This window comes from Triplophysa dalaica, chromosome 2 (genome assembly GCF_015846415.1).
Source record: "Triplophysa dalaica isolate WHDGS20190420 chromosome 2, ASM1584641v1, whole genome shotgun sequence".
Taxonomy (NCBI): domain Eukaryota; kingdom Metazoa; phylum Chordata; class Actinopteri; order Cypriniformes; family Nemacheilidae; genus Triplophysa; species Triplophysa dalaica.
Genome location: NC_079543.1, coordinates 22755549 through 22773337, shown reverse-complemented (window position 1 = coordinate 22773337; position 17789 = coordinate 22755549). Strand labels below are relative to the sequence as shown.

Here is a 17789-nt window from a genome sequence, read left to right as displayed (position 1 = left end):
CGTGCATGCTTGAGAAATCTTAAAGGCAGTCGCTCGACGACGCGACCTACATAGTCTCGCGATACTCAACAGGGCACGAGATTTAGGGCGGATGTTGTTGTTTTGCTCCGGATTTCTGTACCGTCTCAATGATCGTTTCTCAGCGAGGCCGTACGATACACGTTATCGCTAATATTTGCGTAACGTGCGTGAAACGCGTTTTTTCTCGGCGCTTCTCTCGGGAAGCATAGAGGCCGAGGCTGGAGGCGATGATGGAGGACTTTGATGAGATATACGAGGAGGAGGAAGAGGAAGACGAGGACAGGGCCGCGGAGGAGCAGCTGCTCAAGTACGCTCCGGACCCGGTGGTCGTTCGCGGATCCGGACACGTCACTGTGTAAGACGCCGCAGCTCTGGACGTAGTCGTATATAGATTATCAATCAACATTTTCACTCTTGAGTAACACGAGACGTACTGAAGCCGGTGATCGGTATCGTCAGAACAGCAGCTTTACCATTTCGAAAGCTAACCATGGTTTTACTTTAGTAAGCATGGTATGGTAAACTACGGTATTTGTAGTTAAACCATAGTAACCACAAATTTTCCATTGTCTCACTTATTGTAATATCACATGGTATTTTTATTGTAATACAAATAGTGATCAATAGGCCAAAACGTGCTTATTAGAGTAGTAAGTTGCCTTAGTACTAACTTCACAGTATAAGCATGATCCCAAAACATACTTTCCTAGCCAGCATTTTGAGCTTTATATGAAAAAATCTGAACTAATTATTCAATCTTGGCAGCACGTTTACTAGGTTCTGAGAAAATTGTATGAATAAACAAAAAAAGTTAACATATACTGTAATTTACAGTATTTAATAAAAAGTAATGTTCATTTTGGGTTTATGTGAATATAGTATTTACAAATAAGATGTAATATGAAAAACCTAATTAAAATATTAAAAACTCAAATTAAAGTTTCTCTTTCAACAGGTTTGGACTGAGCAATAAATTTGAGTCCGATATTCCCTCAGCTCTTACAGGAAAGGTGAGTTTCATTTGTATTCGTTTTCTCTCTTCTGTAAAATAAAAACATGGTATTATGAAGGTAATAGATTTAAGATGGCACCCATCAGATGATTCCCTGATTAATATAATAAAAATAACAAATTATCACAAAAGTAGATATGACTCTGAAATATGTATTTGTGTGTATCAGCAGCGAATATATTTTATTACCTGTTGTACATTCAAATTGAAGCAGAAATGTCAGAGGCTTTGTATCCTTTATTGTTTCAGTTTCACAACATAACTAATACCTATCACATCTGTGTATTTCTAGGTTGCACCAGAGGAATTCAAAGCCAGCATAAACCGCGTGAACAGCTGTCTGAGGAAAGCTCTTCCTGTGAATGTGCGCTGGCTGTTGTGTGGCTGTCTATGCTGTTGCTGTACTCTGGGCTTTAGTCTGTGGCCGGTCATCTGTCTTAGCAAAAGGGTGAGTTCAGTGTCACTCTTAAATTAAGAATGTGTCAGCTAAGCTCCATTGATACCGTTTGTGGTATCCTGTTAGTTACAAACATACCATAGTAATAGAAATGTTCAGTATTTCCTCAGTTTTTATGCTCACAAAGATAATATGTACATTATGGAAGTGTATGGTTGTTCTGAAAAACACACGGTCCTGAAAGTACAGCCACAAAGCACATCGGACGAACGTCCACCTAGAAAAATAGTCCCACCTACTATTCAGAGAGGATTTAAAACTCAAATAACACATTTGTTTGTATTGTAAAAGTGTTTTTAACAAAAATACATGCGTTCAACCATCTCAGCCCATTCCCTTAAACTCGGTTTGTTCGTTTTTCGACTGAGCTTATCTTCCGTCGAACCCTAAATATATTCCTATTTTGTCCACAAACAAGAGAACACCACACATCAGACAATAACAAACCGTCTAGTATTGAATTTTGTGACACGTCAAATATTGTCTTTTAATCTGTAGACACGAAGATCCTTAGAGAAGTTATTGGATTGGGAAAACAGCAGATTGTATCACAAGGTATGTATACGTAAGATTGAAATCTATTTGTCTTCTGGTCTGTGTTTGGTTATAAAATAACCTTTTATTTTGAATTAATATTCTATTATATGTATTCTATATTTTTTGAAATAATATTCTATCAGAAGTTAAGTTTGGGCCATGTGAAGTTTTTTATGCTTTTGCTGCTAACACTTCTATACGTCTGGTGCTAAATTCATTAGTTTTTTTAATTTTCATTTAGCTGTCTTTGCATTGGAGACTCAGCAAACGGAAGTGTGATACCAACAACATGATGGAATATGTAAGCATAAACACACACCCTAAGTCACACAGTGCAAGGTTTTCAAGTAGCTTTTTATTTCTATGGGATGTAAACACTCGTAAGTTGTATGACTTGAATATATTGGTACATGCTTTGTATAAATCTACATTGATAAATTAAAACAGATTAAATATTACTTATCAATGATGACTCGTTAATTTATTAAGAAACATTTTTGCAGTTTTTACCTCTCACTTTTCTCTTCACTGTACAGGTCATTCTAATAGAGTTTCTACCCAAGATTCCCATCTTCAGGCCGGATTAGCAGTGGCAGAACTGAACTTAAGCCTCCTGCGCAGTCTTCCCGAGGTGCCTTTCTCCGGTACTGTCATGGTTGCCTCATTCCCTTTCCCTCCACACAGACTCGGTTCAAATACGAGCGCCACTTACCGCACTCCTCACAGAGAAAAGCACTGTTTACAACCCACACACGCACAGGCTGGGGCGCAACGTCTGTGCCGTTCTGGTTATGCGCAGAGGGATATTTTCTGTCACGTTACACAGAGTCTACAAGGAGGCCGCGATAAAACATCCAAAGCTCTAAACTGAAACGTCTACTCACCTTTTGACACATCACACACAATCTACACACAATTGGATTCCTGTTGCTGACTACCACCTGAATCACTGTGGAATGGACCAGGGTGATCCATGAGGAACAAATTATAGAAACGGTCCCCGCACAATACTTAGTTCTTTATGTCTACCTTTCACATATTATCAACCTTAAAAAAAGACAATCAAATACTGACTGTGCCACGCACCGACTAGACTCTTACAGACTTTTTTGGGTCTAGTTAAAGTCAAGGGCCTGATGGGCTCCAGGTGCACCTATGGGGTAGTGACGCAGCACAGAATACATTTGTTTTTGCTGTTCTCTTTTTTTTTTTTAAATATTTTTAGCTATGTTTACTTGCTCTGTTTAAAAAGATAAACAGCAAATGTTTGTCTCGATTTGTGTGTATGGGTGATTGTTTTTGTCTGGCTACAAGAAATATCTTCGTATTCTCTCTTGATAGACAAATCAAGCAATTTGTTAGTGTGATCAGATTGAAAATATTAAAATATGCATTATATTTTCAGTTATTATTGACAGTCACACAAAAATCACTTCTCCAGCATAATTTGTTAAACCCACTTAGGTTGGAGCTTGGTTAATGCAAAATGGATCATAAATAAATGGTTTCGATTTAACATCGTTGAGCTTTGTTTCAGAGTCAGGTTTAAATGTTTGTTAAAACAGACCTCACAAGTCTTTGCTGCCTATGCAGGCCTTTTCTCCAAGTGAACTATATTTGTGTAAATGTATACAAATGTAGGTTTATAAGGCATTCGGGTCACATTACTCAAGAATTTTGGTCCTTCAAAACCTAAATACTATTACGTGTGTGTGTGTGTGTGTGAGTGAGTACTGATATTACTGAAAGTACAATGCCCTCTCTTGTCTGATGTCACCTTAAATCCCAGGGACATCGTCTTTATTTTTCAAATATTATTTCTGTGTATTTATGTACAATGTGTGTACAGAAATAAAATATGCCCAACTTGATTTTAATTTTAATTCCTTTCATATATAATGTAGAGATATATTTTATAATGATATAATAATGATTTCAAACACCTTAGCAACTGCATATTTATGTCATGTAAAGGCACAAGCATCGCAACATACGCACACTTTACACTTACATCTTTATTTTTAAATATCTTTGTTAACTACAGCATAGAACATTTTTAAATAGCAGCTAGTGAATCTAGATCGACTCTCACTCCTCCCACGTGTCTCCATATATATTCTTCTTTCCTGTTTACAGATAAAAACGGAGATTAATGAAGGATTTACCTCTGTAAAATTTCTATTATATGTAGAGTAAGTTCCTTGCATTTATTGCTGGCAACAACCAAATCATTTACATTTACATCAAACAATTAATTGTAAGTAATTGCATCTAGAATAAAGGTTTACATAGTATATGTATGTGCTGTGTATATTCATTTGTATTTATAAACACAATAGCATACACATATATTTATGAAATATGTAGATTTATATTTACCAATCATTAAAATTGCAAAAAAAACATTCATTTGTAATATTCTATTTTAAATATATTTGTGTATGTGTTTATAATACAACATAACACAGACAGATTATGTAAACACAAACTTTTATGAATAAACATTCATTCCTTTTAATATTTTATATTTTCCTTAAACATATGCGTGTATGTGTCTATAATACAAACTAAATATGCTAAGTACACAGACATGTGTACGCAAACTTATTCTGGATGCGATTTATCATTTGACAGGCCTAATATTAAATATGCTAGATAATTGAATGACAATGTAATGGTGCTTTCTGATATTATTTCCTGCAAAACACACCCATAAATCGCCCACTATGGTACAAAAAGGGGCTAACTGACATATTATTTACATAAATGTATTAAGCAAACTTGTTTGTCCTGTAACTACTGAGAATTACAGCCGTCAGTACTGTGGTGGAACAGCTCATTTACCTTGTTTGGCCGGTTTGATGTCTGCTGGATGCTTTAGCGGTACACCTACTTTCTGAGTCACTGTGATATCATAGTTATCTCTGTTGCGAGTCCGTAGATCTTCGTACAGAATGGCTTTCTTTTGTACATCCTCCTCAACGTGCGACGGCTCTGTTGGATTTAGGGGTGGTTTTTAATATTTATAGTCAGTGAATATGTGTGCAAAATGTATAAATGTCCCCACTTTATTAGTCTGTATCGACACCACAGGTATTGTGGCAAACTATGCAAACAGATGAAGCTGCATAGTTACCAGAGAGTTGGGGGTCATATGCTGAGGTCATGGAGTCGCTGTAAGTGACATCTTTCTCATAGGAGAATGACTGAGTTTTGTCTGGATCACTTAACTGAGGCTGCTCGCGAGGAAACCTGAGAGAAAAGTACAATGTTTTAGACTTATTTATTTGTGTGTTAGTTGTGTATGTTTGCGTCTGTGTGTGCTGTGTTTACATTGGCAGACGATGCTGCTCTCTCTGTCTTAGTGCCTCTCCCAGTGGAGAATTCTCCAACCTCTTGAACTTCTCACTACAAATCTTCATATATGAAATCTTTCCTCCGAGGTAACCACAAACACCAGCAACTAACACACACACACACACACACACACACACACACATATATATATATATACACCCTTACCTGTAGTGGTACCATAGTACTGTGATGTAAAAAGAGAGAAGCAGGCAGACAGACCAAGACAGATAGATTTTATGGTCCTCCAAAGCATTATAAATTATATAACATGATTATGTCATCCTACATGTCTACAGAAAAATATGTAAATGTGGACATTTCTAACATGCATGCCGCTAATCGGATGACAGTATTCAGCATTAAAGATGTCTACAAAGCTGGTAAAATTATTTAAAAGTTAATTAAGTTTTTATGTTACACACCAAGACTTTTTGTCCTGACCTTCCAGGATTCGTGAAACCTGTCTCAGACTGTTGGGACATTGCGCATCCGATGTCTCTTCACAGCAGCTCTGACACACGCTTGCACAAATGTCAAATCTCTTCTTCCTCGATGGTTTTAGTGTAGAAAAGGTTTTGATTTGCTGCCACCTTGCGGTTTAAAACGAGCAAGCGCCTTAAGTAAAGTGATCCTAAATAAACTATAGATTGTGTAGCTTGCAATATAAATTGTATTGTAGCAGTAGCTAGAGCAACCTGGGAAAAGTTATTTTACATTCAGTCATTTAGCAGACCCAAAGCGACTAACAGAGAGTTCAGGGAGCAATATGTCAGGAAGGAGCAATAATACAATAGGTACTAATACAAAGTTACTAGTTTCAACAAAACCAATCCCCTTTGAGAGAAAGAGAGAGTGTTAGTATTTTTTTCTCATATTTCTGTCAAGTATTCACAGAAGAGATGGGTTTTAAATAGTTTTGGGGGGTTTTGAGCTCACGATTTTGCAGTTAATACAAGGTTTATTTGTTGGTGGGACGTAATTTGTTTTATTGTGACGGTAGAAAACCAAGATATTGCTCTTCCCCATGAAATTGATAGAACTTTCATTAAAGGAATTTAACTCTTCTCATTTAATATGACGTTCTGCTATTAAGTTACAGAAAGAACTCTTGAGATTTTTTAAGTTGGTGTCTGGGCAAAATAATACCTCGACTAAGTGCTTTCCTGGAGCAAACCCTCGACTAGTGCTTTCAATCCAGCAGAGAGCACTACAGTTGAACATTTACAACATCACAATCTCCCCTTAACTTGTTCAAGATTAGCTTGATTTATAATGCATCATAATATACTGTTTATGATTTATTAATTGATGTCTTTATAGAGACAGTACATCATTTTCCACATGACTCATAATAATGACCCGATTAGTTTTGAAACCGATTAGAGTCTGCTGATGTCGTGATGGCAAGAATGTCCATCGATCAGTGCCCTAGATTCAGTCTACAGGGTTTGATTTGTCCCCACACTGTAGAGCTAACAAGGTCCATGCATACACATGCTAGTTCATGACCTTACACATAGGATACAAATAAATAATTGACATGGCAAATTTAACGCCAACTGAATCTAATGTGCCACCGTGAGCATAGACACAAACATGTCATTACATTACAGAGGTTATGTTGCACATTGCTTCTTGCAGATTTTTATATCACAAGCATTGTAAACCAGACATACAGACACACAGCAGACATGCGGTGAATCATGGCACTGTGCACGCTTCCCCTCCCAGCGCGTTATCACTGTGGTGGTAAACCTTGGACAGGGGAATCCTCACTGATCTTCTGGTGGCTATAAATGCCACTAACAGAGCACATGTAGAGCTTGTGTTGACCAGCCACTCATAAGAATACATTTAAAAAGGAAATATTGTGGCAAATGCGCACCACTTAGAGAGCAAGTACTTGACTCCTAGGTCCTGAAGGAGAAAGCGGCCTTTGAAAACTCAACACGGACAACCCAACTACACATCAGGTGAGTGTTATCTTTGTCCTTGTTGTAACATCTGCCTAAATGTAATTTTATCAAGGAATGGCCATTTTTTGAGAATTTATAATATGAGATGTGCCAATATAATTTGGAATTAATTTAAAGACGTGTTTAAAGCTATTTGCAATGCTTCTAAATGTTAAAAGGTTGTGTAAAATAAGGATGAGATTGAAGTTGTTAATAATCTGGCTGGTGTTAGTGGAAAAAACTGGTGGGAAATTACTGTATGTGGTACAATACAGAAATCAATAAAAAACCATGTGAGTTTGATCAATTGAGGAAGCTTTTATTTGTCCTGTCCATTAACTTAGGAACATTTCTTGCATGATTGTATTATAAATAACTTAATAATAATGGAAATCTTTTGATTCCGTAAAAAGGAATATTTGTAACTTATTGTAAGTATTTAGTTTATAATGCATAAAATCAACTTAAAGAGTATTAAAACTGAATGGGAGTTTAGTTTTTTCTCAATTATTGAATACATGGGTTAGAACTGGAACAATTTTCTAAGAATAGTATGTTCAAATAAAACCTTCTCACTGTTTTCAGAACAATCATATTCACTGTAAAAAAAGTTGAATTAACTTAAAATTTTATGGCAACCATTTTAAATTGAACCATTGAACAATTTTAGGTATTTCTAATTAAACCACCCTTTATTTAGGCTACACCCTTTACTTTATATAAATGGTACAGCAGTAAAATAGATTAATATGTTCGTACAGTATCGAAATAATGTCTCGGGAAATATCAAACTACTCCTTCCGTAAATCTGAGAAAACATCGGTAAACGTTGACACTGAATGCATGTGGTGTATCACAGACAATGGCACCTCACTCCAAGATGGACACAAGTTGTGAAGAGATGCCAACAGAAGTACCTGATGGTATGTACAGTGACCATTTACAGTGAAAAAATAGGAGTCTGTTTGTAATTGAAAAACTGAAATGTACGTCACCATCTCTTCTCAATTCCAGGTAAGTCTGCTGCCATGGCTCCTGCCCTCTCCACGGCACCTCTCGTTGAGGACAATGACTGGGATCTGCCTGAATTGCAGGACATGGGGGTTAAATGGTCAGGTAAGCTGTATATGTGCTTTGTACTGTTTTATTTATTCAATTATTAAACACTTTTATTTAGAGCAACTAACTGGGAATTCAACATAGGCTATCAGTTTGTATATTGATTTGAACCCCATGACCTTGCCATTACCCCAATGTTAAATAATGTCATAAGAATAAATAAGTATTAAACTTTCTTTTTCTGTACTTCACTAAGATCTGGACACTAAAGGGAAGATCCTCAGGGTTCTAATCACAGCAGGAAAGCTGATCTGTCTGGTGGGTTTGCTGTACATGTTTGTTTGCTCACTGGACCTCCTCAGCTCGGGCTTTCAGCTTGTTGGAGGTACCTTAAAAGGCCCGTCTGTAACACACCAACAAATGTTGGAATCAAATTGTAACTTTATTTACATTCATTGATATAACAATGTCCCGTGTTTCATCAGGTAAAGCAGCAGGGGACATCTTCCAGGACAATGTTGTGCTATCAAATCCTTTGGCAGGTCTGGTGATTGGGATGCTGGTAACTCTCCTGGTCCAGAGCTCTAGTACCTCTTCATCAATTGTGGTCAGCATGGTCTCCTCTGGATGTGAGTATGAGTGATAAGGATGGCAGTGATTTCTGCGATGTATAAAGGCATCAATTTGTTTAAAATATCAAAAGGACAATTTTAATTATATTTATCATAACACTATACATGTCCCCCATAATCATAGGGGAACCACTTTTAGTGTAATATAGAACCATATTTTGGTGCCGCATTGGTTCTTGAGCGGTTCTTTGGGATGACTGAGGTTCTATATAGAACCGCTGAAGAACCACAAAACAGCTTAACAGGTTCTTTATATGGAAGCGGTGCTATATAGCACCTCGGTCACCCCAAAGAACTTCCGAAGAACCAAGATATGTTGCTATATAGCACTAAAAGCGGTTCCCTTCTGAACCATTTTAGTGCAATTTAGCACCATCTATTTTAGATTGTACGATTTATTTACATTTAATATAATTTAATTACATTTTAAATATATTAATTCTAATTGTATTAAATTATATGTATTGTAATATTGTGTATTTACTGTAATCAATTATGATAATTTTGTATTTTTTGTTTTTATTATATTTAGTGTAATTCAATTATAATTTAATTATAATTGTATTAAATTATATGTATACAATATTGTAGATTTAGTGTAATCAATTATGATAATTTTGTATTTATAATAAAAATAATAATAACAATAATTTAATTCTTATATTATATTATCATCATCCCCATCATTATTAGTATTTTCTTTATTATAATAATAACAATAATGTGCTTTTTAAAGATTACTGTTATTCTCAATAAATTAATTTCATTTATGTCCCTGAAACAGGTAAGTCATGGCAATTATAATCGTTAATATAATAACTTTTGAGTGTATAATATAATTTAAATTACTTATTACTTGTACAGCCAATTCTTATGTTGAATATTTGTTGTGATGTATCACATTATTTCATTTTTCTAATGACAACTGTGCCATGATATAATTTATTTTAATTAATAATTGAACTTTTTTTAAATATAATTTAAGTGATCATGGGTCACTTCTTCTATAGAATCACAAAGTCAGGTCACTATTAATAAATGACTCTTCAACAGTGCTTAAAGTCTCAACCGCTGTTCCTGTGATCATGGGGACCAACATTGGTACATCAGTCACAAATACCCTAGTTGCCCTGACACAAGTTGGCGACAGGTCAAAGTTCCGAAGGTGAGGATGAGAAAAGGCCTGTGTTTGAATGCATAAATGAATATAAAGAGAATATAACATATTGGCTTTTATCTATCCAGGGCATTTGCAGGTGCCACTGTGCACGATTTCTTCAACTGGCTTTCTGTCCTGGTGCTGTTGCCACTTGAAGTTGCCACAGGTTACCTGGTGAAGCTCACGGACCTCATTGTAACGTCATTCAACATTCAAAGTGGAGAAAATGCACCTGACCTCCTGAACGTCATTACCGACCCTCTTACCCTCTCTATCATAGAGGTGTGTTATAATAAAAACAGGAAGCGAGTAGATAGCACACATGCACTTATAATGCCCCTTTGTTCAGTATGAAGCTATAAGGGTTGCTGTTCACAAATAGGTTAATAATCTCAAGATTTGTAAAAGATAACAAGCCGAAATAAAGGAATAATTTGATGTTATTTTTTTGTTTTAATTGTAATTTTTTCTGTAGCTGGATAAGAGTGTAATAAGCGGCATTGCTACCGGAGATCCTGAAGCAAAAAACAAATCTCTTATCAAGATGTGGTGCAAGACCTTCCAAAACACGGTAATTATTTAGATTAGATAAAGACCAAGAGGAAAGTATTTATGGATAATTCTAGTGCCAAACTCACGTGTTCTTCTGACATTTGATTTTTTCTAGACTCTGCAGAATGTGACAGTAGTAAACTGCACTCAGGGGTCTTGTTGGGAACTGAAGAATGTTACAGACATTATTAACATCCAAAAATGTGAGTTTCTGATGATTTTTTAAAAACCATTAAAATAACAGTACTTATGAAATGGTTTGAGTTGCCTACTGTTCACGCAGCTCAAGTATAGATTTATGTTCTTCAGTCTATTGATCATCAAACATTAAGTCGTTTTTAACTATTAAAGGTCCTCTGTCATTTTTGAGAAATGCAATATAATATACATACTGTAGCTATGCCTTCAGGGGTGTTTAAAGAGCTCACACAATGAAGCGTTATGTTTTTATTAACTTAGAATGAGCTATTACTTTCTACATACACCGCAGGTCCCCTTGCAATCAACCATATAAAAAGCAGTGATGCAGTAAATGTTTTATATTCCATTTGGATACAGAACTTGTACTGTTTCGTTAAAATGGTTTTAAGAATGTTCCTCTCCCTCTATCCAGGTCATCACATCTTCGTAAACACAACCTTGTCTGACATGTCAGTGGGTCTGATTTTACTGTTCGGCTCTTTGCTGGTACTGTGCACTTGCCTCATTTTGATCGTGAAGCTGCTGAACTCAATGCTCAAGGGCCAGGTGGCTGTAGTCATCAAGAAGATAATCAACACTGGTCAGCATCCCAAAGCTAACTGTTAACCAAAGAACATATTATTATGTTAAAGGGATAGTTCATCCCCCAAAAAAACTGTCATCATTTACTCACCTTCAAGTTGTTCCAAATCCGTATACATTTCTTTGTTCTGATGAACACAGAGAAAGATATTTGGATGAAAATATTTTTCTCTGTGTTCAACCAACCAAAGAAATGAATACCCTGTTTTCATGTTGGGGTGAACTATCCCTATACATATTTAAGGACATGTCATTACTTTTAAAGAGATAGTTTACCCAAAATTGTATTTATTTCGTTCGTTCCCTAAGGTCACTCCAAACCTGTATGCCTCTTTTTCTATTGAACAAAAAAGAAGATATTTAAAGAAATGTCTCAGTGGTTTTGTGGCCATACAATGGAAGTCCATGGGGGGCAGTGTTGTTTGGTCACCAACCTTCTTCAAAATATCTTCTTTTGTGTTCTGCAGAAGAAAGTCATACAGATTTGAATGACCGATGAATAAATTGTTTTTGATATGAGTTTAACATTTTAAACTTTGTAACTGACAGATTTTCCATTCCCGTTTGCCTGGTTGACTGGATACATTGCGATCATAGTTGGAGCTGGAATGACATTCATTGTGCAGAGCAGCTCTGTCTTCACCTCCGCTATAACTCCTCTTGTAGGTCTGTACAACATATTCCCTTTGTATGATTCATTTACAAGTTAGGGAAACAGGATCCGTAAATTTGAGGAATATTACTAAAACTTTACTTATCTTGTTAAACATTGATTGGTAAGCAATTGTCCTATCTTCAGGGTGAGGATTGGGTGTGTTTTACTATTTTACAATTGTGCTTATATCTTCTATCTAATAAATGCTTAAACAACCGACATGTAATACTATGGCTGTGTTCTTTTTGTTTTTTCAGGTATTGGTGTCATAAGCATCGAAAGGGTATATCCTCTGTCCCTGGGAGCCAATATTGGCACGACCACAACAGCAATACTTGCAGCCATGGCCAGTCCAGGAGAAACGCTGGGAAATTCATTACAGGTAAACATGATGGAATAATTTGCACAAAAACAAACTCGCACACCCAGTCGATGATGTCACAGTGTACCTTCTTTCATCATTAGATAGCCCTGGTTCATCTCTTCTTCAACCTCTCTGGGATCTTGCTGTGGTACCCGATCCCCTTTACACGTCTCCCTATTCGTATGGCGAAGGCTCTCGGTAATGTAACGGCCCAGTACAGATGGTTTGCTATCTGCTATATCGTCCTCTGCTTCTTCGCCATCCCTCTTCTGGTCTTCGGCCTCTCGATGGCTGGTTGGCAGGTCCTAGTGGGGGTGATTGTCCCCATCGTGGTTGTTCTGCTATTCGCTATCATTGTAAATATTCTACAAAAGCACAAACCACAGTGGCTTCCTTCCTGTCTCCGATCTTGGGACTTTCTCCCTCTGTGGGCTCACTCTCTGGAACCCTGGGATAGAGTTGTCATTGTTTTTGCCAATCGCTGCTGTTGTTGTTGTAAGTGCTGTAATTCTATGACGGGAGATGAGGAGACTGGAAAACCAGAAAATAAGGAGAACGGACTAGAGATGAATGACAATCCAACAATCCCTGTGGAGATCAAAGAGGAGAAGAAAACATTGGACACCCCTGAAATCCTCAAGCGAACCTCTTTATAGACACATTGCACGTTTATGTATTATTAATTTATTATACTTTGATTACTCAAACATGTGTGCAACATATCCAATTCAAACTGGTTTTGAATGTTTATACTTCATGTAAACAGATTATTGGTGGAAAAGAAAAATAGTTTAAGTTCGCCATTTATTTTGAAGACATATTTGTGTGTGTGTGTGTGTGTGTGTATTGATAAGAGTTTTATATAACAATATTTGTACAGCAAATTGTAAATGGTTTTGCTAAATACACAATCGTATGTTACACAATGAAACATTTTGGAAATACAAGGAACTGTCTATAATAATAAAATCTGTATTTATAAAATGGTCAGTTCTGGTCCTTGATTCTGATTGGCTGAGCCAAGTTCTAAGCCGTTATAAAATACCTTGGTAACCCACTGCTTCTAGGGGCTCATTGCTTTATTTTATACAAAACTTTATTTGAACCATGGGGCTTAATGAATCTGTTGTTACCTAAATAAAACATTATATAACTCTATGGCTATTTAATCTTCTATCAATATTTAATTTAAAGGTGTGATGATGTGGTGTTGTTTACAATCGCACGGCATGATTTTACTCAAATTTACTGACTTATTTCTCGGATGTGATGGGAAATTTTTGCGTATAGTTTGTATAGCATATACTTGTATTGCGTTTAATGATCCATGACTGTACCTGTCAGCATTTGAGACGGGTCTCAAACATTACGCATTACATATAGTTTCCATGACTAATAAAAACATATATATAGTGGATGTCACCCAGCACCCAAAATAATACCAAAACACATCAAACCAGCCTCCATTATTAGCAAACGAATGAATCGAATGTGCTATTTCCATCTACATACACCGCTGCTCCCCTTACATGGAATTCGCCATGTTTTTCTACAGAGCCATGAACAGACAAGCTGCCCTACAGATCGCGTTTCGTAAATATGTGATATTTTGAAGAAGGTTGGTAACCGAACTGGTTAAAGTGGCATGGGTTGGTAAAGTGAATAGGTTCTGGTGCGGTTTGGTTAGACTTTTTTACATTTACATTACATTTATGCATTTGGCAGACGTTTTTCTCCAAAGCGACTTACAATGCATTTAGTCTCTACATGTCTTTTTTATCAGTGTGTGTTCCCCTGGATTGAACCCACAACCTTGGGTAAATTTTTGGGTTATCTGTTCTTTAGCTCAGCCAGAAATGTCACTCTCAACCCCAGGTTCAATCCCAAAGCTATATTTCTTCCTCTATCAGGGTTAATAATTCTTCTTAGCCTATGGTCATATCTGTCGTATCTTCTCTGTTCTTCCATGCTATCAAACAGAGAAATTATGTCTCAGAAATCTTATGAGGAGTGGATAGATTTTATACCATAAACCCACGTTTTGCTCCAACCTGTTTCAACCAGTTTGAACCACCCCGTTTTTCAGATGTGTCTTTTGCTCCTGCAGGACGATGGATGAATTGATGATAACTGAAATGAATAGAAAAGAGATTAAGAATTATCAGAAATAATTAGGTGAGGGGGCGAGTTTACTCTGATGAGCATATCTTTATGGTGCTATAGGTTATCCTACAGTGTTTTGAAACTGCATTATCAGAGAAATATATAGAGTTGACAATGTAATTTAAGAACCATGCAGTGTCATTATGTGCTTTAATCAATAATAAAAAATCACTAAAGATTAAATGAGTCGAGTTTTAACTTCTTGTCAGTGACTCATCTCTTTTAAATTGATTGTTGTGCAACAATTTCAGGTGTCTTATGGCGCCTTCACATGCTCTCGGAATTATCGACATATGAGTTAAAAATTGCACATAAACGCCATATGATGTCACGTATCATCAACAGGGTGGACGGGAGAACGATTTCTGCTTTTGACAGAAATATTTAATAGTTTTTCCGCAACAGCCGCATTGCATTGTCTTGTTGTTAAATTAGTACATATGTACATATGAACAACCATTTGAAGCATACTGTATGTTTTGTACGCGGTGAAAATAGCATGTATTTCACCACTATTGCAGAATATAGTTAGCAAGCTGACTAGTAAAACTATACAGTAGGATGTACAGTTGAAAGGTACATGACATAAACTGTCACCAGAGGTAGCATGAGCATGTTAAGGCAGCATTAATCTCAGGTTTATTTTAATAATTGTTCATATAAATAGTAATATTAAACTATGTATCCTCAATACATGTTTAAATAAACAGTGATAATGTTTGTACATTGTACATCACAATTTTGTATTCAACTTTTCATAAAAAGCTTTTTATATACATTTGTTATAATATGTTGTTTGTTTCAATGTGCTGAGACAAGGAATTCTTTTAAAGAGAATTTTCTCAGTTCAATATAGAGGAAAAAGCTGCATCAGGTGGCCAGTACCAGCAAAGTTATTTGGCAGCCATATTTGCAACATCTCTTGGTAGCTTTCATTCACTCAAAACCAACTCTTTTCTACTTGAATAGGAAAAAACCAAAATCGCTTGCTTAGGTAAAACAACAAATTACCAAAAAAATTTAAAGCTTACAATAACTACCATTTTATTCCTTAAACTCAAACCGCACCAAAAACAATAAGGTGAGCACTTCACAATATGTACTTAAAGAACTGTATGACATTTTACTGTAAGGATCAAAGGTTTAAGGGCAGATAGTTCTCCTAGAACATTGAGGAGATCAGTACATTCTTATCTCTGCATTAGCTTACCTATGACTTATAATGTAATCTTATCAGGTTTGAACAACTTTCTTTAAATATTAAAATAACTATGATCTATGAACTAAATCTTTCCAATCTATGAATCTTTTGTTTTACTCCTCTCATCTCTTGTGCTTTAAATAATGATCAAACATACAGGTCAGATAATAGACAGATTGATGATATCACATCTGACCTTAGCAGAATGTGGTTTGCTTCTTCATGTACTGAACATGATTTAGTAATGATACATAAATGTTATTACAAGGATTTGAGATACGTGTACTTATTTCGAAGGTATTGAATGTTAATTAGGGTTTAATATCCACTGTGATAACACATGCACATGTTGATATCAGTTAACAGTTTTGATAAATGTGATCATCAGCTTTATTAATGCTTTGCAAGTTAGTAAGCTAATAAGTAACACTGACAAAGCATTACATTTTCTCTGAATAATTTAACTGGTGTTGTACAATGGTGGAATCTATAGTGCATGTAACATCAACTGCTGTGGATTGATTGATTTCTGAAACAGACCCAGAGCAGTCTTTTGCAATAACCTCAAAAAAACTCGATTAAATCCACTTCAAACTGCCTACCAGGCTAGCAAACTGCCTACCGATACATTGAGTCGGTTTGATCCCAACAAAGACACAAAGGCACACCAGACGTAATCCTACCATGTGAAAATTAATTGCTCTAAATCACGTTTATATAATATACGTTGATACTAACTTAAAATGAAAAACATTGTCTGCATAATACAAAACAGTGATTTTACTTAACAAAGGGAGTTTTCTGTGGTGTTCAATTCAATTCAATTCAAGTTTATTTATATAGCGCTTTTCACAATGTGTATTGTTTCAAAGCAGCTTTACAGGGGCAAACAGGAAAAACAGAAAAGTTAAAACACAGCACAGTGCATGGTATTTATACAACGAGTAAGTTCATTCTAATAAATAACATCTAATTTCTAAATAAATAAATGAATGAATGCAGTCTGTTGTTCTGTTTTCTGTATTTATTATGTTGCTTTCCGGTTGCTCAGTGGTAAGAGCAAGGTTGTGGGTTCGAGCCCAGGGGATTGCAAATACCTATGTAAAATGTATAGGATAAAAGCAATGTAAGTTGCTTTGGATAAAAGCGTCTGCCAAATGCCTAAATGTAAATGTAAATGTTGGAAAATCAATGAGCTTGTTGTTTTTTTAGAAAAATACTCAAGGTGACTTACTCGTTTTAGAGAGAAAAACGAACTTTTCTCAACTAGTGTACACACTGGTGATTGTGGACTAAAAGCCAAAGTCCAAATTTGGATTCGTCTTGGACCCCTCTTAAAATATCTAGCTGACAATAAAATATTAAAAGAATAAATAGCCCTATTTGTTTTTTATATTAAATAATGATATGTCAATTTAATCACTGAAAAATGAGTATATCTGCCCAACTGGAAGATATGATTGCCACCACATTCGAGCCAGTCTAGAACCAGCCCGGTCTAGGGTCACTTTAATCCAAACCTATACGACAATAACATAAAATAATAATGCAGCCCTGAAACATCACCAATCTAATTCTGCTTTGCTGGGCTACAGAGCAAGCGATTTGACATACCTACATTTCTACCGTGAAGCAATACCACCATCTGGTGATGCCAGAGCAGTTTACAGTAATATAAGTGTTATTGCATTCTTCCCACATACAGGTTACAATAACATGCAGTGCTCTATTACTTCATGCAATGGAAAAGGGCGAAACCGAAACCTATAATTTTCCTAAAATTTAGTGAGACTTTAAATAATTACATCCTTTACAGCTGCTCGCAGTTAGATCGCTATTTCCTAGTGTCGGTGCCCTTGTCTTCATGCTTCCGTCCTTCTAG

General features: G+C 36.0%; 3 protein-coding genes across 3 annotated transcripts; 2 read left to right on the top strand and 1 right to left on the bottom strand.

The window, feature by feature from the left end:
* The first annotated feature begins 83 nt into the window (after nt 1–83).
* On the top strand, nt 84–3543 carry chic2 (cysteine-rich hydrophobic domain 2). The gene is made up of 6 exons (XM_056739452.1): nt 84–376; nt 977–1031; nt 1326–1481; nt 1989–2045; nt 2269–2328; nt 2564–3543. The coding sequence occupies exons 1-6, from the start codon at nt 249–251 to the stop codon at nt 2612–2614; spliced, it is 507 nt and encodes a 168-aa protein (XP_056595430.1). The 5' UTR covers nt 84–248; the 3' UTR covers nt 2615–3543.
* A 484-nt stretch (nt 3544–4027) lies between these two features.
* LOC130413917 (OCIA domain-containing protein 1) lies at nt 4028–5914 on the bottom strand. The gene is made up of 5 exons (XM_056739463.1): nt 5826–5914; nt 5361–5490; nt 5164–5279; nt 4872–5021; nt 4028–4153 (listed from the first exon to the last, which is right to left on the bottom strand). The coding sequence occupies exons 2-5, from the start codon at nt 5447–5449 to the stop codon at nt 4116–4118; spliced, it is 393 nt and encodes a 130-aa protein (XP_056595441.1). The 5' UTR covers nt 5450–5490; nt 5826–5914; the 3' UTR covers nt 4028–4115.
* A 1342-nt stretch (nt 5915–7256) lies between these two features.
* On the top strand, nt 7257–13253 carry slc34a2a (solute carrier family 34 member 2a). Its single transcript, XM_056771045.1, has 13 exons — nt 7257–7357; nt 8199–8262; nt 8354–8455; nt 8655–8783; nt 8884–9027; nt 10084–10195; nt 10276–10471; nt 10665–10760; nt 10857–10944; nt 11355–11522; nt 12074–12190; nt 12437–12561; nt 12645–13253. Exons 2-13 carry the CDS (start codon nt 8202–8204, stop codon nt 13197–13199), a joined length of 1893 nt encoding a protein of 630 aa, XP_056627023.1. The 5' UTR covers nt 7257–7357; nt 8199–8201; the 3' UTR covers nt 13200–13253.
* The last annotated feature ends 4536 nt before the right edge of the window (nt 13254–17789 follow it).